The following is a 22573-nucleotide window of genomic DNA, read 5'->3' on the forward strand; positions in this document are numbered from 1 at the left end:
ACGTTAGCTTAATATCTACTAGGTGCTTAAACGGCCATCATCAGAAAGCGTTAATTGATACCTAATTAAGAAGATCACAATGTGCTATATAATTGGACATAACGTCAAAAAAGATAATTGAACCAAACGTATAGATTTATCGCCCATTAAAGCAACGTCGAGGGGAATGGCAGCCATGAACTTAATGAGGGTTAATTCCTAAATAGCTCAAGAAGTTAAAGTTTGCCGTCGTATGTTTGGGGAAGATAATTAAAACATTATCTAATTATCGTCGAACCTTTTTGACCTACTTTACTTTTCAAACAGAACCATTCCATTCTAATATGCCGAATTGTTAATCGGTTTGGTAAAAAAGGACATGTTTTCATTGCACAACATATTAACAGTGTAAACTTAATTCATGATCACCCTGTGGCAACATCGCGTACCCCAAAGCTCCATCTCTCCCTGTGGCCCCAGGAAAACCATTCTTAGCCCTACTTTCTTTCGTATGCGAGTCCGCGCCCTGTAGCATACCCGAAAACCCAGAACCGCTCGGGTCCGGTACCGAGTTTGTTTTGATTTTTTGATTCTTTAGATTCCTCCCCTCTCAACCAGAACTCGCCACCCAAAGGCTTTGGGCCCTAACCGCGGTGAACGGTGCGTCCTCTGGTGCGCCGACGCCACACGAAGAAGCAACCGTCTCCTTAGCATTTTGACAAAACAAGCCCTTGCGGGTTTTCTTGACGGTAGGTTTACTGCTTCCTATTCTTCCGGCCCCTATTCCACGGCCGGGTCCTAACGGTCGCCTCGGGCCGACCGACCCACGGTGAAGGCAGCTCAGTCTTTGAAGTTTGGTGACGCCGGGAGGACCTTTCCCGGGAAAGCACAAATCTCCCGGAGGCACTCTCGCCGTTCTCCTTGGGAGTGCTAGGTAGGCAGGTAGGGCATTGTTTGGCGGGGCACATTGACCCACGAGTACCGAATCAGTGGGTCGATTCGAAGCAAGCAGTTTTTGAGTCTTTTGATTTTTGCTACTCCGTAGAAGTAAATTTTATAACCTTTTTGCTGTTTTGTTTTTGAATCTTTTCAATTCGCACGCCCAGCACAATCCCCGCTCAATCGACCGCAAGGGACTGTAGTGGAATGTGCGAAGGGTTAGTGTAACATAACACCCGTACCTTTTGGCTCATTTTCACCAACACACACAACGAGATTGTCCCACTTATTACGACGCTTGGGTAGTTTGTACCTGGTAAATGGTAAAAATGTATAAAAACTTGCAATTCCCTGTAAAAAAAAAATTCCCCTAAAATGGAGCAAAAGTACATTGTAATGTGACCTAAACATTAAAGCATCAACATAGGTTTATCCTTACTCATAAGTACAAACTATTTAGCGACCGCTAAACGCACCCTGTGTCGGCATTTTTGTGGGCCCGCCATTCCGCGACAAACTTCCTCAAGCAAGGAAAAACCACCGCTGACGTACGCAAACTTCATCGAAGTGTGTCGATTTAATTAAGTGATAGGTCACCGCCGCATTCCCTTCCCACGCTGAGCGCTTTCTGAGGTAGCGTGGAAGGTGCTAAAACAATTCACAAATACTTTAAAGTAGGTGGTAAAAGTAGTACACGCTATAGTGGTAGTGTTAAATAGTAGGTGATGAAACGTTGCGCGATTGAAGTGCGAAACAAGACAAAGCTTCCGACAGTGGTGTGTGGTCGTCGTGTGAGTGTGTTTGAAAAGCAGTCGGTTGAAGAGCCGGAATAGAGCCAGCGTTGGCTGTGTTTGTGATGGTGAAAACTGATGAAGAGGACTGACGTGATTTACTCGAGTGACCTTCTTGCGTGCGTGCTTTAATCCATACCTCAATCACCCGCATACGTACGGGGGACACATTGTGGGACGGAAGCGAAACTGTGCCATATGCCAGTGGAGACCACCTGAGACGCAGCTGAACGTGTCCGGCAAAGTGTAACTAGTATAACAGTGCTACCAGTAGTGTTGCGGGGTGGTTACGAACAGGAAAGAAGGAAGAGAACAAATCAACCTTTAACCATAAATGTCGATTCCACATCATCATTGATTAGAGAGAGTGGTAAAGAATCCAGGATCCAGCGTTAGTACAGCAGCACCATTTTCGGTATGTTTCCTAATAAGACGCGTTACAGTTTGACGTTACTCTACTAATCGGTAGATCAATGCGGTTGCGGTACACTTCAAAGAATCCTCTCACAGAAATTAAAAAAAGAAAAAAAGCATTTAAAATGTGCGAAAAAGCTTCAGACGACCGTAACACTTTATTCCCCGTTTTGGGGGCCATGTTTGACCACCCAAGGGACCCAAAGGGGTGTGATACGCCCGCTCGACACGCTATGCGATTTGTAAACAGGCCAGGCGCTCGCGAAGCTCTAATTATGAGCTGTGAAAAATGCAAAGTTTCACCTTCGAATTGGCGAGCGGGAAATTAAACTTCAGACCTCAGAATTCAGAGCCCCCCCCCCCCCTCCCCAAAAAGCCCTCACAAGAGAGAAGGATAGTGGCGTGACATTAGCAAAAAAAAAAACAAGAAAAAAAGAAAAGAGCATGATAAAACAAATAAATAAAACCAACCAAACCAAGACAGGAGACCCCACCAGCAGTAAACTTCCCTTCCACACACACACTTTCCCAAAAGCCCCTCCCTGTTCCATGTTCAATCACATCACCGCTCCTCCGTAAGGATGTGCATGTGAACTGACCCGCTTTCCGCGTGTAACTGTTTGCCCCCCTGCCCTCCTCCCGCACACACCCACGGGTGCCATATAACATGACGTTCGGGGTCTCACCGTGTTTTGGGCCGAGTTTGGGAATTTCGGCCGATGGTGTGCCCTCCTCCTATCCAGTGTGTGTGTGTGTTGTGTGCGATTACATTTGCAAAACCAACAAAACCACCTTCGTGTGCTTCTTCCTCTTTAGGCCTTTAGGTATTTACTTTAGGCTTTTCTGGAGTCACAGGAACAGGCCCAAGTACGGCAAACACACACACACACACACACACACACACACACACACACACACACACACACACACACACACACACACACACACACACACACACACACACGCACGGGTGGGGGTGGCGTGTCACCGGGTACTATTTGGGTACGAAAAAGTGTCCCGCACACCGGTGAAGGCCGTGTGGTTCGGAACGAGAAATCGAAAGCCGGCGAGCATTTATTATCTCGCATAGAAATATGACTTCCACTTTGCATAAATTTTATGTATATTCAATTGATCAAACATACACCCGCTGCCTGCTGGTGGCGATGGTGGTCGTGGGACTGCCGACCGCAAACCTTTGCAGAGCAGAGCTTGGAACGAGCCCGCATCCATGCCCAAGCAGACGTTTGTCTTGCGATGTGTAGCTGTGTCCTTCGAAGAAGGGCTTGGGAGGGCTTATCTCTGCCGCCTCCCCAGGGTCGAAAATCCATCCATATTCTATATCGCGAATTGAGTACAATGATCGAGGAGGGGACGCAACAAAAAAAAGAAACGAACCAACTTTCTGGGGGTACGAGCTGTAGCTTTTGCAAAAGATTGCATGCTACCCCATATAAGCAACAGCAACACAAACAAACCCGTTAACAAAATCGACCCTCCTTCTTGGTTATTTCTATCATCCAATGTTCGAACTAGGCGACCCGATTCAACTCTGCTCTCTCTCTGAGGCGGGTGAACATGAGATGATATATATGTTTGCGGGTGTGCCAGAGAGCCTTGAATTGTTGGCAATGCAAAGGACCCAACGCCCAACCCAGGACCTCCCAAAAAAAAACGACCGTATCACGTTACGGTCTCCTCTGCCGCATCTATCGGGTGGCGTGACGCGTGACGACCGTCGTAAGAACTAATGATCCAAATGTCAATACGGTGACTGGAGAACCTTGTTGTCTCCTGCGGTACCTCCCGTTTCTGCGGTCTTATCGATACATATTTCAACACCGGGAACCACTATCTGCCGTTGGCGGGTCACCGTCACACACACACACTGTGGTTGAATATTTTACCCGTGTGTGGTGATTGATATTTCCATTATTTGTCGATTAGGATCGCGAGCGTGCGATACGATGCGCCAAAGAGCGTATTAGGTGGGGCGTCGCAATCTATGTTACTGCAAATAGAGGCATTATTAACGGGAGCCGTCGTACAAGGAAGAATGTCTTATGCTCATACGCGGTAGTAGTTGGCGAAGGCTGGAAGGAGGTTGCCTTGCTAGAGATGGTAAATTAGTTTTCATTTTGTATAAATAATTTAATTTAGGTAATGAACGATTAGAAATGATGGATATTGTAGGAGAAATCATATGAAATTCTAAACATGCATATTGTTTTCAGTTCTTAGGCTTCACTTTTAAATTGTATGTCAGTTATAGAAGTACCTCAATAACTGAAATTACAGTTATTCTAACATTGTTGCTACTTCGTATGAAATTCAACACAAACTATGTAAAGTTGTATTTTGATTAATTAGATCAACTATTTAACCTTTGTATGTTATAATTAGTTCTTATTTGTAACATTCTTCTATTGCTTTAGTATATGAGTGAAAGCCACTTTAATAGGTGTAAATGACATAAAGTATAATAAAAATAGTCGTAAACAGTGCTTAAAACGTAGCTTAACATTTAATTTGTATATAATTGATCCCAAATTGAACAAAACATCCTAACGGCACTTCAAAAGCAGTATAAACAGTTGCCAATGTATAACACAAAACTGTTATACACTCAACGTAGTAGTAATCTGGGATAGTTCCTTGTGTCGAAGTCGTTTTACAACAAGTACGCTGTAAAAACAAGTCGCCGGACAGCTGGATAGGGACAACGGATTTGGACCTCCTGCCCTTTTTGCCCTCTTGTATCTGCATTGTACATAAGCAGCTAGGAAAATGCTTGCCACCACACCTTACCAATACAAACTGGAATGGATGGATACCACGATGGGCGGCAAACACGTGCAAACGACACGCCAGCAAAGCGACAAACCGACGCTGACCGCCATCCCATCCCATCCCCATTTCCAACCTTTTGCCGGGGCCAATCTGTCCAATGCAGCGGACATCAGGGCCTCCCCATCAGGATGCATGACGATGGCAAATGCGTGATGCGTATCCTCCGCGTATCTGGTGGCCACTGTACAGAACGAACGATATAGGTGTGTGTACCGTGTGCGTGTAAAAAGCAACTAGGAATAGGAATGTTTCCAAAACAATAGAGAAAACGAACCCACACACACAAAAAAACCACAGCCGGTCCCCAATTTCTGTGTCCTTTCAGTCCGCAAAGCGATCCGATTGGAGTCGCTGAGACTCGTGTGGTCGTGTCGTTGAGCCGTTTGAGTGACTCTCGCGAGTGACGCGCTCTGCTCTGCGTCGGTAAAGATGGACGTGCGTACGGTAAGCTTCGTGTCGGGTGGAGTTGAGCAGGCGATGGAGTTAAGCACGCTGCAGCATCAGCAGCAGCAGCCGTCTAAGCAGGCTGGTGGTGCGGGTGTGCGTGCCGAACGCGTGAGTTACAGTTACAGTACCTACTACCGTGGGAATTCGCAGGGGAATCATGGCTTTTGTTTTGCACAAGTTTTTGTACAATACATTATCTACTTTTTTCAATGCTACTACTGCGTGACGATGTGTAGCGCAGACCACACGAATGTCAGAAGTAACCGTCTTTCACCCACTATTTGTCTTATGTCTTACGCCACAGAGTATCTCCGGTACCGAAAGCACAAAGCCAGTACCGACAGTACTCGGTGGACCGAACCTCTTTGCACCTTCCGCCGTTAGCTCACAGCTTCAGCGTCCACAGCCTACGGTGTTAGCGGCATCACCAGCGCCACAACCATCACTCGCTCCTGTCGTACCTTCTTCTGTTGTTACTGCGCCTCCGGCCCGTCCATCTCAACCTCCGACGACTCGCTTTGCTCCAGAACCACGTGCCGAGGTTAAGTTTGTCCCTTCTGTCCCGCTCAAGACACCGCCGGTACGTCCTTTGCTGCCACAGCAGCAGCAACATCCGCATCAACGTGACACTGGTCCGGCCCTGTTTCCGGCCCCAATTTCCCATCGGCCACCACCCATCGCTCACCAACAAGCTCCCTTTGCAATGGATCCATCACGGCCCAATCCTGGCATGCCGCCGGGGCCACAAATGATGCGACCACCCGGTAACGTTGGTCCGCCAAGGACGGGAACACCGACACAACCACAGCCACCGCGCCCGGGCGGTATGTATCCTCAGCCTCCAGGCGTACCGATGCCTATGCGGCCACAAATGCCACCCGGTGCAGTTCCCGGTATGCAGCCTGGAATGCAGCCCCGACCACCGTCCGCACAGGGCATGCAGCGACCACCCATGATGGGCCAGCCACCGCCCATCCGTCCGCCCAACCCAATGGGTGGACCGAGACCTCAAATTTCGCCCCAAAACTCAAACCTTGGCGGTGGCATGCCGCCGGGAATGGTAGGACCGCCTCGTCCCCCCATGCCAATGCAGGGTGGAGCACCTGGTGGTCCTCCGCAGGGCATGCGACCCAACTTCTACAACCGTCCGATGGGTGACCCTCAGACAAGCAGACCGCCCTCAGGTAACGACAACATGGGCGGAGGTCCTCCACCATCATCCGCCACTCCATCGGTTGATGATGATGAAGATGTGGTCATTGGAAGACTCCCAGCAGACAACTCGTCCGCCCTCAACAGTCCCAATCCGGCGAGAGCTCCGCCGCGCAACTTCACCATGCCCGGACCGGGTCCGGGCATTGGCGAGAGGGAAAAATCCAACCCCTCCAGACCACCGTCCGTGGCTGGCAGCTACGGTAAAACGAACGACCACGAGCTGGACAGTTCCGGTGGGCGACCACCGCTGCACGCGCTGAAGGACTTTATCAACAAAGAACCGCCCCGTCCAGGGCAGTCGCCCACCCAATCACCTTCCCCTGGCAGCCAGCAGTCGCTATCACCGGCAAACACGGACGAAAACTTTAGCTACCGGCCAGGAGCGAAGCCAAACTCTGGCCAGCAACAACAACAACAGCAGCAGCAACAGCAATACAAACTGCAACCTCCACCTGGAGGTCGACCGAACGCACCGAACCCATCATCGGCCGTTAGCCCCGGTGGAGGACGTGCCGAGGGTGATAAAGTTACCTTCCAGATTCCAAACGGCGGTGGTGGTGGTGGTGGTGGCGGTGGTAGAGAGGGATCACAGGAGTGGAACTCGCGATCCAGACCTCCACAGCAGCACAGCATGCTCCGGACTGGACCGAAATCGCTAGCGCCCGATCACAGTAAGCCAGAACGCAACATTCTTAATCGATTTTCTTTTTGCAGAAACATCCTCTTTCTCTAAAGAACGAAACACAGCTGTCCAAGGTTCGTTTCACTAATCTCACTGTTTTTTTTCTGGTTAATCTTTTCATCGTACGGCTCTCACTCGCGCTCCAGAAGGTGACAACGATAGCGGCGTTGACGAGTACACTCAGGAAAAGGTAAGTTTTGCACAAAAATACAGCGCAATAACAACAACACACCCGACACGCAAATGGGTAAGGTAAAACTAAACAACGCTGTCAAGCAAGCAATGGTTACTTTGTTGGAGCGTGTGTACGTTTCACACACTGGAGTAAAGTTTTCGCAGTAAAGCCCGTTGCCACGGAAAGAATGAAGAAATCAGGCTTGCAATTGCTTGCCTTCCATCGCAGAGGTAATTTCCCGGTCCTGTGGATTGTGATTCCACACCATTTCCGGTGTTATCATGCCGGCGGAAGGGAAAATTAACTTTGTTAAGGAATTCTTGTACAAACAATGCGCAACTTGTGCTCGGGTTAGAATAGGGATGGGAATGGGAAGAATTGTCACGTAGACCCAGCTAAGTGCAATTAGTGTGTCAGAACTAGCATACAGGAGATTGCATTGTATTAGTTCCTCGTGATACAGGAACTTCTCTGGACATACATTCAATTTATTTAAAATATCACTTCACGATCATATATGTTCCATCCATTTTGAAAACTAACGATCACCCATGATCATGTAGAGTTTGAACAACTTCTTGAATTTCACCATCCATTCGTTCAAGATGAAGAACTTCGCCTTGAACTAATTTCCCGTACTCCCCACGGAGTTGATCTCCCGCCTGGAGCACCCTGTTTATAGGTCGTCGTCGTCGAAGGCACGACATAGACCTTTCCGTTCGATCATTCCAACCCCCAAGTTTCCCCCAGACCAAACGGGGTGTGCCCCGAAGATTATGATGTTAAAAATTACCAAAAAAAAAACACTGCAGAGTTGCAGAAATAACTAAAGAATTCCCCCCTTTACCAAACGGCGTTCTGTGCTCATATGGTACTGTGATCGCCAATAACCATCACAGCCAACCAATAGTTACGCACCAATAGTCAGTCCGCCGGTCCATCAGAACCGAGTCGGGTGCGTTTTCTTATGTTCACGTCTTTGCACCAAGAGGTAAAAGAACTCGTCCCCTTCCAGCTCGAACCGATCGTTTGCAGCGTTGGTGCGCCGGTTCTGTTGTTGTTTGTTGAACCGTTTAGGAAGTTTGTGGTGCAAAACTGCCGTGCCGTTTGGGCGAAGAGGTGACGACGATCATACCATACAATACAACGTGCGATATCGGATCTTGCCGTGAATGGGGGGGGGGGGGGGGGGGGGGTGTGATGCCGCAACAGATCGGGGTAGGTTCCATAAATGGGACACACATACGCCGATACGCACTAGCGCTGGCACATGGGGTACCCTTCCGGTGTGGGGGGATAACTGTTTAATGCTTTTTTATCGTCACCGTCATCATTCGTCGTCGTCGTCGTCGTCTTGGGAACGTTTTATTTCCAAGTGCACGAAATTGAAACACGATCGACAATCGATCAAATCAAGCTTTAAAAGGCAGTGGCCGGGTGGCAGCTGTGTTCGGGAGGGCAGAGGGCTGGGAAAGAGCACTGAGAGCGCGAGGCCGAGCAGAACGTTGGAAACAAACACCCCAAACAAGAGTGCCGAGTGGGTCGACTAATCTTTGCGCCACCATTTGAAAGGATCGTCCCAATGCGCTAGCATCGCCAGCGTCACCACTGAAGTCGCCGAGCAAGATACCGGGACTAGCCAGAAGGCCGGAAAACATTTCGTCCGAAAGCCGATCGCGGAGCACCTCGAAGCAGCGCGCCAACGCGAAAACACCGGAAACGCCCTCCGACCAGCCGCTAATCAAAAGTAAGCAATGTTGGCAGAGTGTCCCAGAGTGTGTGCTGTGGCTGTGTGTTTTGTGTGCTTCTTTTTGTTAAGGGGTTTTTCCATCAAAAAATTCTAACAAAAACGATCTCAATCTCATGTTTGTGCAGAAGTACCAATGAACAAAATACAGGTCGGTGGGGCACCATCTCCGAATCTGAAGGTCGTGAAGTCAAAGATCGGCTCGCTGGAAAATGCCAGCCACAAGCCGGGCGGTGGCAATGTGAAGATTGAAACGAAGAAGATCGACATCAAGGCGGCCCCACGAATCGAAGCGAAGAATGATGCGTACATACCGAAAGGTGGCGACAAGAAGGTACGTAACTGTTGTGGATAAACATTCCTGGTTTTAGGCATATTTGTTCTTCCACAGATCATCAGCACAAAGCTGCAGTGGAATGCAAAGCCCAAGATCGGGTCGCTGGATAATGCCAGCCACAAACCGGGCGGCGGGGACAAGCGCATCGAGTCGATCAAGACGGACTTTAAGGAGCGGGCAAAACCGAAAATCGGTTCCAAGGATAACATCACGTACAAACCCGGCGGTGGTGACGTGAAGGTAAGGCTTGAGGCTTTGAGAGTAATAGAGACGAACAAGGGTGGTAATAGTAATCTGCACTACTTCTTCCTTAAACCTAGATCGTACACCAGAAGCTAGACATCAAGGCGGAAAGTAAGATCGGCTCACTGGACAACCTCAAACACAAGCCGGGCGGTGGCGATAAGAAGATCTTCGACGACAAGGAGTATCTGAAGAACATTGAGCATCCGATCACGCCCAGTCCTTCCTCGCAGGTAAAGTCAGGCGCTGGGTCGGCGGAAAACTTGCTAGAGTAAAGCACACGCGTCCCAAGATGGGAGAGTGTCGTCGCCTTCACTCTCTCCATCAGTGCGTGTGTGTCTGTTTGTATGGGTGCAGCTTTCCTGGGTCGCGAATTAAAATCGCGGGAAAGTCGTTTCGGTCGTCCGTGGCCGGAGCCTGTGTTCGCTCTCTTCTCCCGCGCATAAAACTATTGCCCACAATGCCTGGTAGTTTGATTTCAGCTCCGCAAATGCGACATTCTTTGCTAAATATATACATATAAATACTGTTGTGTAATTTGTACTCTTCCGGTTCCTAGTTCCTTATGTTCCTTTGTGTTTGTTTTGTTCTTGTTATGTAGCGTAAAAGCATATTTTTTCGTTTAGTTATGTACTCCTTTGCCTTAGTTAGTCTCCTGATCTTCAGGAATTCTGATACTCTATACGTAGCTCTGTAGTTAGGCAAATACGATTGGCACATCTTGCGTCCTTATGCTGCTATTAAGCATTAAGCTCCTTCTCCTCTTTAAATCTGCTCTTAATGTTAATGTGTTTCAACCGTTCTTTTCTACTTTCTACTCCACGCGATCGCACGCCCGATCACACCCGACCACTCCTTCCACCGCCCTCTGTCCTGTAGGAGTATCTGTACAAATTCTATTAGTATTAAACCTCCCCTGAAACCGTCTGACCAAACCGCAGCAGCAGCAGCAGCAGCAGCACCTTCATCATCCCAGCCTTCCACCAAACTCTGCATGGCCGTGACGCGCGTACGCTGCCAGCTTTGCTACTCCCAAAACGGGCTCCTCGATCTTCGTTTCTCTTCCGCTAGATCTAGTTCGTGCTCTTCCAGTGTTTGTTGTGTTGTCTAGCAACAGTGTTCTTGCTCGCCGTAAGTTATCTGTTTACAACTCCGTGTTGATCACGCGTGTTTAGTTTTGCGGTTTCTGTGTGTGCGTGCGTGTGGTTTTCGAGTGAAGTAGTAACGACGTTTGTGATGATCATTCACCTTGAGACCATTGGACATGATGTAGAATAATGGCATTCGGTCCTATCCCTTCGTAGCGTCCTCTCTAACAATCGAACGCCGTACTTACTACCGCTAACCTGTGAGATTGGAGTCGTTAGTCGCAGTACCTCTCCATCCATCGCCATCTGTCAACGATCAAGCGGATCCTATTCCAGGCATTCCTCCGTATCTCTCCCTCTCTAGCTCCGGCCACTCATTCTGTAGTTGTTTTGTTTTGCGCATGTAACGAAACTGTCCACTAATGCGCGGTCGTCAAACCGTGAATGTGTTTCTGGATCAATTTCACAGCTCGATGGAACGGAAGAATGCAGCTACAGTAGCAACGCCGCCGAAGCCGAGCTGGAGTAGAGAGCTTTGCTATATCATAATACTGGCTTATATCTACACACAATCACATACTCACACACACACTGCTCTTGATCTGCTTGCTGTAGCTCGATGTGCACGCCGCCCCGCCACTGTCCAACGCCACCGGTAGTGAATTCTACCCCCGCAGAGAAAGAGTGTCGTTTGGGCAGAGCATTTGATCGCTATTGCTGCACACATAGTACTCTGCACCATCGTACAACATCGATTTGTTCGTTTCATTTCGAATTGTAGGTGGCTCTGCTCAACCGTTGTTCTAGAAGAAGAAAAGAATGTTGTTTGCGCGTGTCTTTATATGTTTGTGTGATGTGATGTTTGTTTGTGTGGTTGTTTGTTTTCGCGTTCTAAAATTAAAATTTACCCCAAATTTGTATATTTTCTCTCTTTATTTTCGATTGGATTTCTTGTTCTATTTCCTTTTGTTGTTTGTACTTTATAGTTTAATTTTGTTTTCTTTGTTTCTTTCTTTACTTCTTTTCTTTTTTTACAGCCAACCACTCCTGTACCTTTCTAAATTGGAATCGCGTTTTGTATGTTTGGTTTCATTGTTATCCAATTATCGTTAATGTCTGTGTTACGCGTGTTTAAAGTGTTACGTTTTACACGGAAGTTAGTGTGCAAAATTGAAAAATGAAAATAAGAACCTTTTGCAGGATTTTTGTTATCAAATTCTGTTTCCGTTGTTTGTTAGCTAGTTCATTGGCAAGTTGGTAGCGGGGAAAGTAAAAGTGTGTTATTTAAGTTATATTGTTGTAACACAGTGCGTTTTACACATTCGTTTCAATACATTTCTAGCACATTGCGTAGCAGTAACACAGCAAACAAAAAAACCCTCAAAAAAAGCATACAAAAGAGTTAAGAAACATTCGTAATGTCTCCAAATGTAAAACGGAGAAATTATAGTAGCCAAGCACAGTAGAACATGATGGTAAAAACAGACCCAATGTATACGGACAGCAGTAAACAAACAAAAACACCCAGTAGTATTAACAGTAACAGTTGACCATAGAACCAGAAGAAGACTACCATAAATCAGAACAATCAATGTGATCGTTGTTGTTCGAGCACCGCAAAATGCGTCTGAAGAAGTGATCGTTCTTCGTTTGCTTATTTTTACAATATTATCCACAATTATTCATCTTATAATATTAGCACAGCGCATATGTAAAGCATATTAGTGTAAAGTTTGTACAATGTAATCCTTTTTTTAAAACACTTTAAATTCCTTTCACACACACGTTTGCACACAAAAAACGCAGCTTTCCATTGCAAAATGCACGGTACGAAACGAAAGGAGAGCTAAAAATGGAATGCTTGTAGCTTATTTTGGAACATTACACAAATTAACGGACACGAAACACGAATAACTACACAAGTCCCAAATATTTTTTGGGGAAAAAGGTTCCATTTTGCGTCCCTTTTCGATTCGCCCGTTCGTTTGCGTCAGTTCAGTCACACGTTCAAAGGCTGTTTTGCGCTTATACGGGGAAAAAAGTAACGCAAATAATTATTAAATTGTCACGCTTATTATCTTCCAACTGCGGTATAATCCCCTGCAACGATTTGCAACATTATTGTTGATTTCAGTTCAAACATACGTAAGTGCGGAGACCAAAACAAAACAAAAAACGCCAAAACTATCCGGTGCAACTATGGCGTCGTCCTTGCGCTATCTATCCGCGAGATGTAAGAAGATGTTCCGTGTCCTTTAGAAGGCGTTTGATAATGATGGCAAATAACGTGCGTACAAGAAGAAAGAGAAGACACAGAAGATACATTAACTTGACTACTAAAACATTGATTGATTGACGCAACAAAAAAAAGGGAATGGAAGTTGTGAACGTTGTGTGAGCAGAACGAAATACCGTTTTACTAAACGCAAACCTAAAACTCTATAAAAGTTTACCTGAATGAATATGATACAACAGAAGAAGAAAAAAAACGATATATTACTATAACACGATACATAGAGGAAAACAAATCCAAAAAAAGGAAAAGGAAATGGAATCAAAATGGCTAAATCGATTGGGTATAATAAACGGTAACGATCGGAAACAATTACTAATCAAAACACTCCTTTTTTGATGCCTCGTTGTAACGTCTTTTGGGGGTCTCTTTCTTTTGGTTTGGGGTGCGCGTTTTTTCCCCTAAAAAGTTCTAAATTTACCGAAATATTTAGCGTCCCTCACACCTTCTGTTTGTGCGTCGTCCTTCCCCATATCCTCAAGTGCACACACCACTAGCAGTAAAACAGCAGTAAGCCGTAGCCGTGTAGTAGTGAGTTGCTAGTTCTGATCTGATAACTAATTCCGAGTTGACCGTGCTCGCACACCTCGCTCGCCCTCTCCACTCCAAATCCACTCCAATCGTGGAACCGCGCAGTAAAGGCACCCAGCAGTCGGGGGCAGCAGTCGATGCAAGAGCCTCCGGCGCTTCCATGTAGAGCGCTCCCATCTGTTGTGCATGTGCTGTATTGCGACAAGAATCCGTGCTGATCTTCCCCGCCAGTAAGTGTAGCCGTATTGCGTAAGTAGTTCATTCGTATCACGCACCATACACACCACGCCATTTAGTGCCATTTCTTGAAGCTTGGTTTTGTAATAAGTGCAGTGTAATAAACAGTCGTTTGGTCACCTAAAATGATACGAATTTAATCGTGAGAGGGTACATTTGATCCATTTCATACATTTAGCAATATAAGAGTGTGTGTTAGCCACTCTCGCAAAACCCCCGGGTATACTTACTAACGGAATCGTGTTTCCTTCCCCCCCCAACTTACCGCACGTGTCCAGTTTAAGCGTTCCTCGTCGATGCGCCGCATGACGGCCAGCGTGTCGGGGGCGGACCTGTGTCGCAGCATCGACTACGAGCCGGTGCGGGTGCCACCGCTCGCTACCGCTTCCCTCACCGCTTCCCTCTCCATCCCCGCGGAGTGTATCGTGCTGTCCGTGGCGGATGAGCCGAGTCCGGAGCGCAAGGTGCAGAAGCTAGAACCGACCGAAGCACCGTGCTACATACGCAAGGATGGCCGCGCCATACACCCGAAACCGTTCCGAACGTACTAGGAACGGACTCGAGAAACGATGCACAAGGATATGTTTTGCCGGTGCCGGTGTGATGTTGCATCGTGGGGATCGTCGTATGGACAACATCGACAACAAAACCTTCAAAAGATGGGTGTAGAAAACGATTGATACCCGAATCTTCCACGCCTACACGACGCTGTGGCTACACGAAGCGAACCACATTTGCATTAATAGTCACGGTTGTAGACTATCTTTTTAGAGTGGAGCGTTTTCAGTTAAGGTAGTAAACGATCTAAACCCGTTACGCTAGTGCTTTTATATGTTTGTAGTTCAAAAGTAATTAAAGTCGCCACTAAAGTCTTAGACCGTTCCGTAAAGCCAGTGCGAAGCCGCGCGAAATGAAACCGATTTCGACCCAACAACTGAACATCTTTTCCCGGTGGTGAGAAAATTTGAAATCAGAAACCGGACCAGAATAAGCAAACGCAAAAGAAAAAAGGGATGCTAAATCGTTAATCGCCCCAAAAGGGAGGACGGACATTACTGTGCCACTGTTTTCGGTAGCTGAAAATAGGGCGACAAGTAATCGAGACAACGACAACAACGAGCTGTGTAGAGTAACGCTGCGTAACGCCTTAACTAAGCCTAAACCGAAGCTCGACACGCGTGTGTCCTTTTTAAAACGGAACCGGCTCGCGGATACAAAACAAAACAATGCGGATGATAACCTAACCTAACACTAACCAACACTCTAATTAGTCCCACCCATTAGTGCAAAAGTGTTTTCCGTTTTCCAATGCCTGCCTAGATTGGGAATTCTTTCACACATTTGGCTGCAAACGAACGACGCCACGACGACGTTGCAATGTAAAGAAAGCGACTTTTGCAAACGGAAACTAGAACACGAGGATTAGTTTTTGTTTTATTCTGTATAGCAAGATGCAAGATGTTAGTACGTTTTTGTTTGTTCTTGTGTGTGTTTTGTTTGTTTGTTTGTTTGTTTGTTTGTCTGTTTTGCTCCTCTTACTACGGCGCACGCACGCCGCGATGTGTGTGTGTGTGTGTGTGTGGTTTGTTCTATGCTTCTTAAGAAGTTCCTCTTAAGACCTTTTATCTATATGTCGACGCGTTGGCATTTAATTAGAATTCTTGGTTTTTTGTTCTCTTTTCTATCTCTCTCTCTATAATCAAAAAGCAAAATAAATATCAAAATACAAAAAAATAATTGTATAATCGAAATATGCGCCTCTTTCTCTTCTTCCCCTCTAATGCCCTCACACTTTCACTGTCCCCACACACACACACACACACCCACACACAGTTCTGTCGTTTTGTCTCGCACTCTCTCTCTCCTCTTTCGAAAAGCCTGATCTTCAAACAAGCAAACGGAAACAGAAAATGGATCCTAATAAATGCTGCCGGTAGGAATTGCTCCGAAGGAGAGATTAACCAAACCGTAACGCCTAAGCCTATCGGTAATTGTAATACAAATGTAAAATGTCATGATTGTGCATCTTTTGTTTATCGTATATATAAAAAAAACTTATTCAAAGGATAACTCATTATGGCAGCCCTTAACAATCTCCGGCCCCTGCACACGCTGAACGTGGTGTTGGTCGCGTGGCCGAACTGTCAGCAAACGGACTAGGATATGATGGTGATTTGCTCTCTATCTTCTCTCACGCTGTATGATCTACTACTTCATGCAAATAATTGACGCCTCTGGTTTAAACGCAATCGCCCACAATTTCTGGCAGTTTTTTGTAGTTTGTTTTCCCCTACACAGAGCCTTCTTCTTCCCGCTTCGACTAGAAACTATGAATTGGGTTCATCTAATCGAGACATGTTTATGTGACTGAAGCTACGATCCGTTCCATTATTGGCTCAAAGGTGATCGCTCGATTGATCTCATATTAAAAAAAAACGCAAAAACTCCAGCACAAAGAGATAAAACCACAAATTATCAGACTCCGCATTGCACTTAAACTCTAAACCGATTAAAATAGTAATTAAAAAAACACTTTGGCTCGCTTCTACCCCCTCCCTTCAACACATCCTTTTGACTCCTTTTTCCGTTTTGTTCCATATTTTACGCGGAAAGGCGGATTTTACGCGTCGCGTGCCACGGCAACACGGCACGCACGCAGAGACACAAAACAAAAGCATTTTGCAACTATTTGTTCAGGCAGCATTAGTAGCTTTTTGTAGTTTGTAAAAAATATGTATATAGATAGATTCATTGCATATCATCGATGCGCGGATGTGGAATGAGATTTACTCATGAGATGCTCATGCCCGCCCTCCTACTCCTCTTCTACCGGCATTCGCTTCCGTGGCGCGAAGCTACGCAAGAAATAGGTAAATAAAAAAGAGAACAATCTCTCACTCACCCCACGGTGGGAAGATGTGTGCAGCAAAGGGCGGTTTAAGCATTTTTTTAGAGCGAAAGAACACAAACGCATCTTGCATCTTGCCGACACGCCAGTTCCTTCTATCCCCGTGGGCATAGGAAAAAGCGCTTCCTAGTTGCGCAACGAGGAGCCAAACGGCACACGTGTATACGTTTAATATTGCAAATTATCTCCCGATCTCCGGATCCTGGTTGGAATATTTTTTGTCATACGTTTGTTCGCGCTGCTTCGAAGGAAGGGACTATCGAAGGAAAAACAAAACGAAGCGTTTCCCTCGATAAACGGATGTGTAAATGTGTAAAAAAGAAAGAAAACTGCTCAACAACAACGGATCGATCGATGTCGGTCAGGCGATCCTACTACACACCTCACCTACACCTACATGCTTGCGCGCCGTCCTGCCTATTCCCTAAATAGCAATTTCAGTGTGTGTGTGCCAGCAGGGCATTGTTTTGATTTTGTCAATCTCCCCTCTCCTCTCCTTCGGTTCTCTGTTAGGTTTTTCTTTTTTGGAAAATGAAATACTTTACGTGAGGTATTTTCGGCTGGTTGGTTCCCGGAGTTGGGAATGGGGGTTTGAGGCGGGACGTTGCTACTAATACGTCACTTTACGTCTGATGCATCCGGAATAAGCTTCCCCTTTGCGTTGCTTCGCTATCACTCAAACTCCAAAATCACTCCCGCCCTGCTCCTGCTCCTGCTTCCTTGCTTCATTGCTTCATTGTGTGCGATTGCTTATCGCGCAGAGAGTTCTGCCGTGTTTTGTTTGTTGCTACGTTTTGTTCTATGTTTTGTCCCACACACACAGGGACATACGCGATCGTTTTTTTGTTTTAATAACGTGTGTCTTCACTGTTTCGCCCTTCGCCCTTCTTCGTAGGTTTGCTCTTTCGTTGATTTCTTGCTTGATTGCGTTCGTTTCTGTTTTTTTTTTTTTTTACACGGCGGCTTTATCGCGACACCGCCGTTTATCGCTGAAAATGGCACACGCACACCACGACGGGACGTTTCTGCCAGGACCAGGGCAGTGTGGGGAAGCGAGTCAGCGCGATGTTCACGGTTTTTGCTGCATTTTGGTGTTTGATTCCTTAACCGTTTTACGATTTTCAACATTCACTCGCCCGCTACCTTCCTTCTAACATGCTTGTGTTGTCCCCGGTCCTGCTGTGTTTACCACACTCCCTCTCTTTCGATGCTGCCCGCTCGAAATTTGCTTCCAATTGCTTTTCCGTTCCCTGTTTCCCGCTCTTTTTCTCGTGTGTTTGTTCGTCCTTCGCTGCCACCACGGCCCTTTCTAAACTTATGTACAATTATGTTTTCGCTAAATGTATGTTTTGTTCGCTTTTCCTGTTTTTTTTTCTCTTTGTTGAGTGGTGAGATGGAGTGCTCCACTCCTCCACTCACCCCCATCCGATGCTACCACGCGGACACATGCACACAAGCACACACTACATCACAACACATTTTCGTTGGCGTCGTTTCAAAGGCTCCGGTCTGAGGACGGCCCGCACCGCTTCGTCAAACACCTGCTTTAGGCCCCGCTGGGTTAGTGCCGAACATTCCATATACTTTACCGCCCGTATCTTGTTCGCTAGCTTTTGGCCCTGTTCGCGCTTCAGCGCGGAAAGGCCCTGGTCCGCAAGCAAGCTTATCGTTTCCCGATCCTCGCGCAGATCGATTTTGGTTCCTGTCCGGGGGAGGTACAAGAAGCAGGAGGCAATGCGCCAAGGTGGTTAGGTCATGGTTTTCTCGTTCGATTGTCGAAGTCGACTTACCGACTAAAATGATGGGCGCATCCGGGCAGTGGTGCTTGATCTCGGGATACCATTTGGAGGTAACGTTTTCGAACGACGACGGGCTGGCCACACTGTAGCATATGAGGAACACGTCCGTCTGTGGGTAGGACAGGGGCCTTAGCCGATCGTAGTCTTCCTGCCCGGCCGTATCCCACAGCCCTAGCGACACTTGCACACCGTCCACCACCATCGGGGCGGAGTAGTTGTCGAAGCTGGAAGCCGGAATAAAGAAAGTAAATTAGAGCGCATACAAACAGGCACACACGCACACAATGCGTTTGGCTTATCGCTTCCTCTCTCTCTCTCTCTCTCCCTCTCAATCTCTCTGTGGTGTGCCAGAGGCAACTACGTCACTGTGGCGACGATGACACATCGCCTCACTTACACCGTGGGTACGTATTCGCCGGGAAAGCTGTCGGTCGTGTAGCTGATCAACATGCACGTCTTCCCCACCGTGCCGTCGCCGACCACCACACATTTGATAGGTCTTCCGGATGACATCTGGGCGCGGTGATGGAAAAGAAAGGCAGAAAAAAGGACAAAATTAACATCCACACACGATCAACTCTCGTACGCCAAAAACTCATGGCCGGGGCAGGGTCACAGGTGTACTACAACCGGAAGGACGGGTTTTCCGGTAGCAACTGTCACGCATGAATGGGTTTTCCCAATTAGCACCGGACTGTGCGGGTGTGTCTGTGTGTGTATGCCGGTGGAAAACGACAACATTAAGGTCGAGACCGATGAAAATGCATCTGCCCGAAGGGCAAACACACCAATCCGAGAGACAACGCCTGTCCAGCCATTCGGTGTGTGCGTATTTTGGGCCGCTGCCAGCCAGATTTGTCCCGCTGCCCCCATCATCACCCCAATCCCCCGCGTTGCCTACCTTTTAGCGAAACCTAGGAAAAACAAACTGGAAACACGAAGAAAATAAAAACCGAAACACCTCCAACACAAACGCGCACCGCACACGTACGAAACACAGAACCACCACACACACACTCGAACACGGAAAAACAAGGAAAACACCTCACGGCTCGACTTTGTGCGCTTGGAAGTTTCAGTTCAACTTTTCATTTGCTTTTGCGGCCGCAACACAACAGCATATCTTTCTTCTGTTGGGGAGGGAGAGAGTGCAGAAGAAAAAAAAATCACCAAAATCTCCGCTGGACATAATACAGGGCTCGTCGCACGCCGCTGCTGGATGTAGCAATGTCATCCGATCAGGAATTGCTTCTAGCCTGTAAAAAAGTGAAAAATGTTGAGAAAATGAAAGCTTTTTGTCGTTTTTTGAGTATTTTTGCGATTTAAAATCATACAAATGCAGAGCAATAAAATAATTAAAATAGTTATGGTTCTCCAATCATCGTTCGAACCCTGTAAAAATCACAATTCTACGAAATGTCAAAATTAATGGACGCCCGGCCCGTACAACATGACGAGGTTTTTTGATGTTCGAATATCGCTCCATCTCGCTCATTTTTTCTATCCGTCCTTTTCTTGGCCAGAGTGCTCGTTTCGAAGTGAAATTAATAAAAACGCCGTTAAATGTTCAATACCGGCTTTCACCGATTCTCTCAACGTCAAGATATCCCGGAAATGAAGACAGCTAAAAAACAGACAAACTAAACAAAAAACAGACAGACAATAAAAAGCCACCACCGAATCAGCTGTTGCGTTAGCGGAACATGTACGAGTAAGTGAGACGGCGAAGCGCAGATGCTACTATGGCACACACATGAAATGTAGGATCCCGTGGGGTAAATGAGGGGGGGGGGAGGTAGTGAAGTGTATTTATTTTTTGGGCCATATAATTTTGCCCACCAACACAATCACACACCAGCTTTTAGGCGGTCATTTTGAACCCTCAAAACCCCTCACAACGACTTACAAAAAGGCTCACCAGCGAGGGAAAATCGCACCGATTTGGAGCGTTGGCGACCTCACGAATACAGGCGGTCCCCGAGATACACGGTACCTCTTATACGCGGATTCGGAGATACGCGGTTTTCTAAATTTGACAGTTCTTTGAGCAAATTGTACTGATTTGACACATCAATTGTATATTGCCAAATAATTTCCATTTCGATCGAATGTTAAAAACTATTTCAAAAAGTTTAAAACTGTTATATTCAGTCAGAATCATATCAAATAACTCATAAAGTGACTAAAACCGCCCCCTACTTGCAAAATTACACGAAAATTAGTGAAATTTTAGCTGGAAATCACGAGATTCGACTTACGCGGAAATTCGAGATACTCGGTATTTTGCGGCCGTTTTCGGTCCCCATTAACCGTGTATCTCGGGGACCGCCTGTACTGGCTTTTGGCCTGCGGGCTGTTGTGGTGAGTTGTATGGTGAAGTACGAGTTGTATGCAACTTTGTGTGACACTTTGGTTTTTGAAAAATTCTCAAGAATTACACTAACCGTCTCATGTATTTTTTTTTAGATAATTTACCACGTGTCAGTTGTTCAAAATCGATTTTTTTAAGAAACCTTTAAAGATTTATCTCTAAACTTTAAAGCATTTCCCATTCAGTAAGTACAGTCCATTCATGGATAAAGCCTCTTGACCAGAACATCTGCCAGCATGTTAAATCTTAATTTAACCCCACCGTCAGCAATTTAGCTAACTACTTAAGCTGATTAAACACACCCGAATGTAGTATTTCACCGTGCGTAGAGCAAATGTACGAAATATTCCCCTACCACACCATACCATACAACCACAGAAAATGAAAGATTTATTACTTTTCGGATTTTCCAATACTTCATCCCAGCTCTTCCCGCCCCGAGTATGCTGGATAGTTTCCACTTAGTTCAGCCAGGCACTACCGACTGTGTCGGTAAATCAGGAGGTAAAAGGGGAGACACGATGGAAACTTTCGCGTAAATGTCATCGAAAAATCTTCATCACCACCAAAAACTTTTCACTGGACGATTTTGCACCAACTCATCAGTAAGTGCAAAGTTTTAGAGTCAAAGCGCTACCAGTTAAAACGAGCATTGTTAAAGGAAGGCGACCAACAAGAAATAAGGAAGAGGAGAAACTTCCATAGTTGCGAAAGCTCGAAATGAACGAACGCATTCCTTCCATTATTTTTTGGGGAAAGTTCGCAAGAAGAATCCTCTCCGGCATGGACATACGTCTACTCCCGTAGCGGCGCTGTAACGGAAGCGAAACCCAACGGGACGGTGGGTAATTTATGGGAAAATAATTTTTGCGAGCTGTCATCGATGTGCAATACTATCGCACGCAGCAAGGGGGAATCGATATTGGGTGCCGGGAATCTCGGGTGTCGTTCTTTTGGGCAATCGAAGAAGAGTGGGGGTGGGAGGTGCCGAGTGTCCAGAACCATGTTTTCTTCCTGGTAGCAGCGGGAGATTGCTTACATTCATTCCGATTTATGCTAGACGTTGCAGTATTCTTTGGAAATAATGTTCCACGAACGTAATAAATTGAGATGGTTAGATGATATTTTTTCGATATAAATAAACGCCTGAACCATGCTAGGAAGATCCATCAATTGAACTACCAATAATAAAGTTGAACAAATGAATGCAATTAAAAACACGTGCGCTTTACGCAAACGATTACGCCCACCAGCTTATGCACAAGCATAGCTTCCGCACTTCCGGACTTTTGGAGCAAAACCCATACACTGACCCATTTCCCATAAAGTTGCTTTGCTATTTTCCCTAATCACTTGATATGAGTAGATAAACCCATCCCATCGCGTGCGAAAATCCAATGCGAACATAACCTCACCCTACAAAGCGATGAAACACGTGGTCGCCGTGCGTAACGCTTCCGCTGCGCGCACACCCGGATAATGGTGGAATTAGTTTCCGTTCGATCAGGATAATCCGGCCCCAACCAC

The 22573-nt window shown here is 46.5% G+C and overlaps 2 protein-coding genes and 1 long non-coding RNA gene across 11 annotated transcripts; 1 reads left to right on the forward strand and 2 right to left on the reverse strand.

The window, feature by feature from the left end:
* Positions 1–681: 681 nt before the first annotated feature.
* LOC120947860 (basic proline-rich protein) lies at positions 682–16983 on the forward strand. 9 transcript variants are annotated; one of them, XR_005750904.2, is made up of 10 exons: positions 711–921; positions 5299–5528; positions 5725–7306; positions 7464–7507; positions 9065–9239; positions 9368–9573; positions 9631–9816; positions 9897–10052; positions 10699–10950; positions 11945–13435. XR_005750904.2 is itself a non-coding variant. In XM_049608002.1 (9 exons), exons 2-9 carry the CDS (start codon positions 5403–5405, stop codon positions 14517–14519), a joined length of 2745 nt encoding a protein of 914 aa, XP_049463959.1. In that variant the 5' UTR covers positions 682–921; positions 5299–5402; the 3' UTR covers positions 14520–16983. The 9 variants fall into 9 exon arrangements, 8 of the variants coding, with proteins under 8 accessions (XP_049463959.1, XP_049463957.1, XP_049463958.1 ...); XM_049608002.1 differs by lacking the exons at positions 10699–10950; positions 11945–13435 and adding an exon at positions 14247–16983 and having other exon boundaries at positions 682–921; positions 7467–7507; XM_049608000.1 differs by lacking the exons at positions 10699–10950; positions 11945–13435 and adding an exon at positions 14247–16983 and having other exon boundaries at positions 684–921.
* Positions 14041–14323, reverse strand: LOC125906924 (uncharacterized). Its single transcript, XR_007452257.1, has 2 exons — positions 14234–14323; positions 14041–14088 (listed from the first exon to the last, which is right to left on the reverse strand). It is a non-coding gene; the product is annotated as an uncharacterized LOC125906924 (long non-coding RNA).
* LOC120947861 (ras-related C3 botulinum toxin substrate 1) lies at positions 15362–19919 on the reverse strand. Its single transcript, XM_040363644.2, has 4 exons — positions 19577–19919; positions 19073–19188; positions 18667–18899; positions 15362–18578 (listed from the first exon to the last, which is right to left on the reverse strand). Exons 2-4 carry the CDS (start codon positions 19186–19188, stop codon positions 18340–18342), a joined length of 588 nt encoding a protein of 195 aa, XP_040219578.1. The 5' UTR covers positions 19577–19919; the 3' UTR covers positions 15362–18339.
* Between the last annotated feature and the right edge of the window lie 2654 nt (positions 19920–22573).

Source organism: Anopheles coluzzii, chromosome 2 (assembly GCF_943734685.1).
Source record: "Anopheles coluzzii chromosome 2, AcolN3, whole genome shotgun sequence".
In the NCBI taxonomy this organism is placed as follows: domain Eukaryota; kingdom Metazoa; phylum Arthropoda; class Insecta; order Diptera; family Culicidae; genus Anopheles; species Anopheles coluzzii.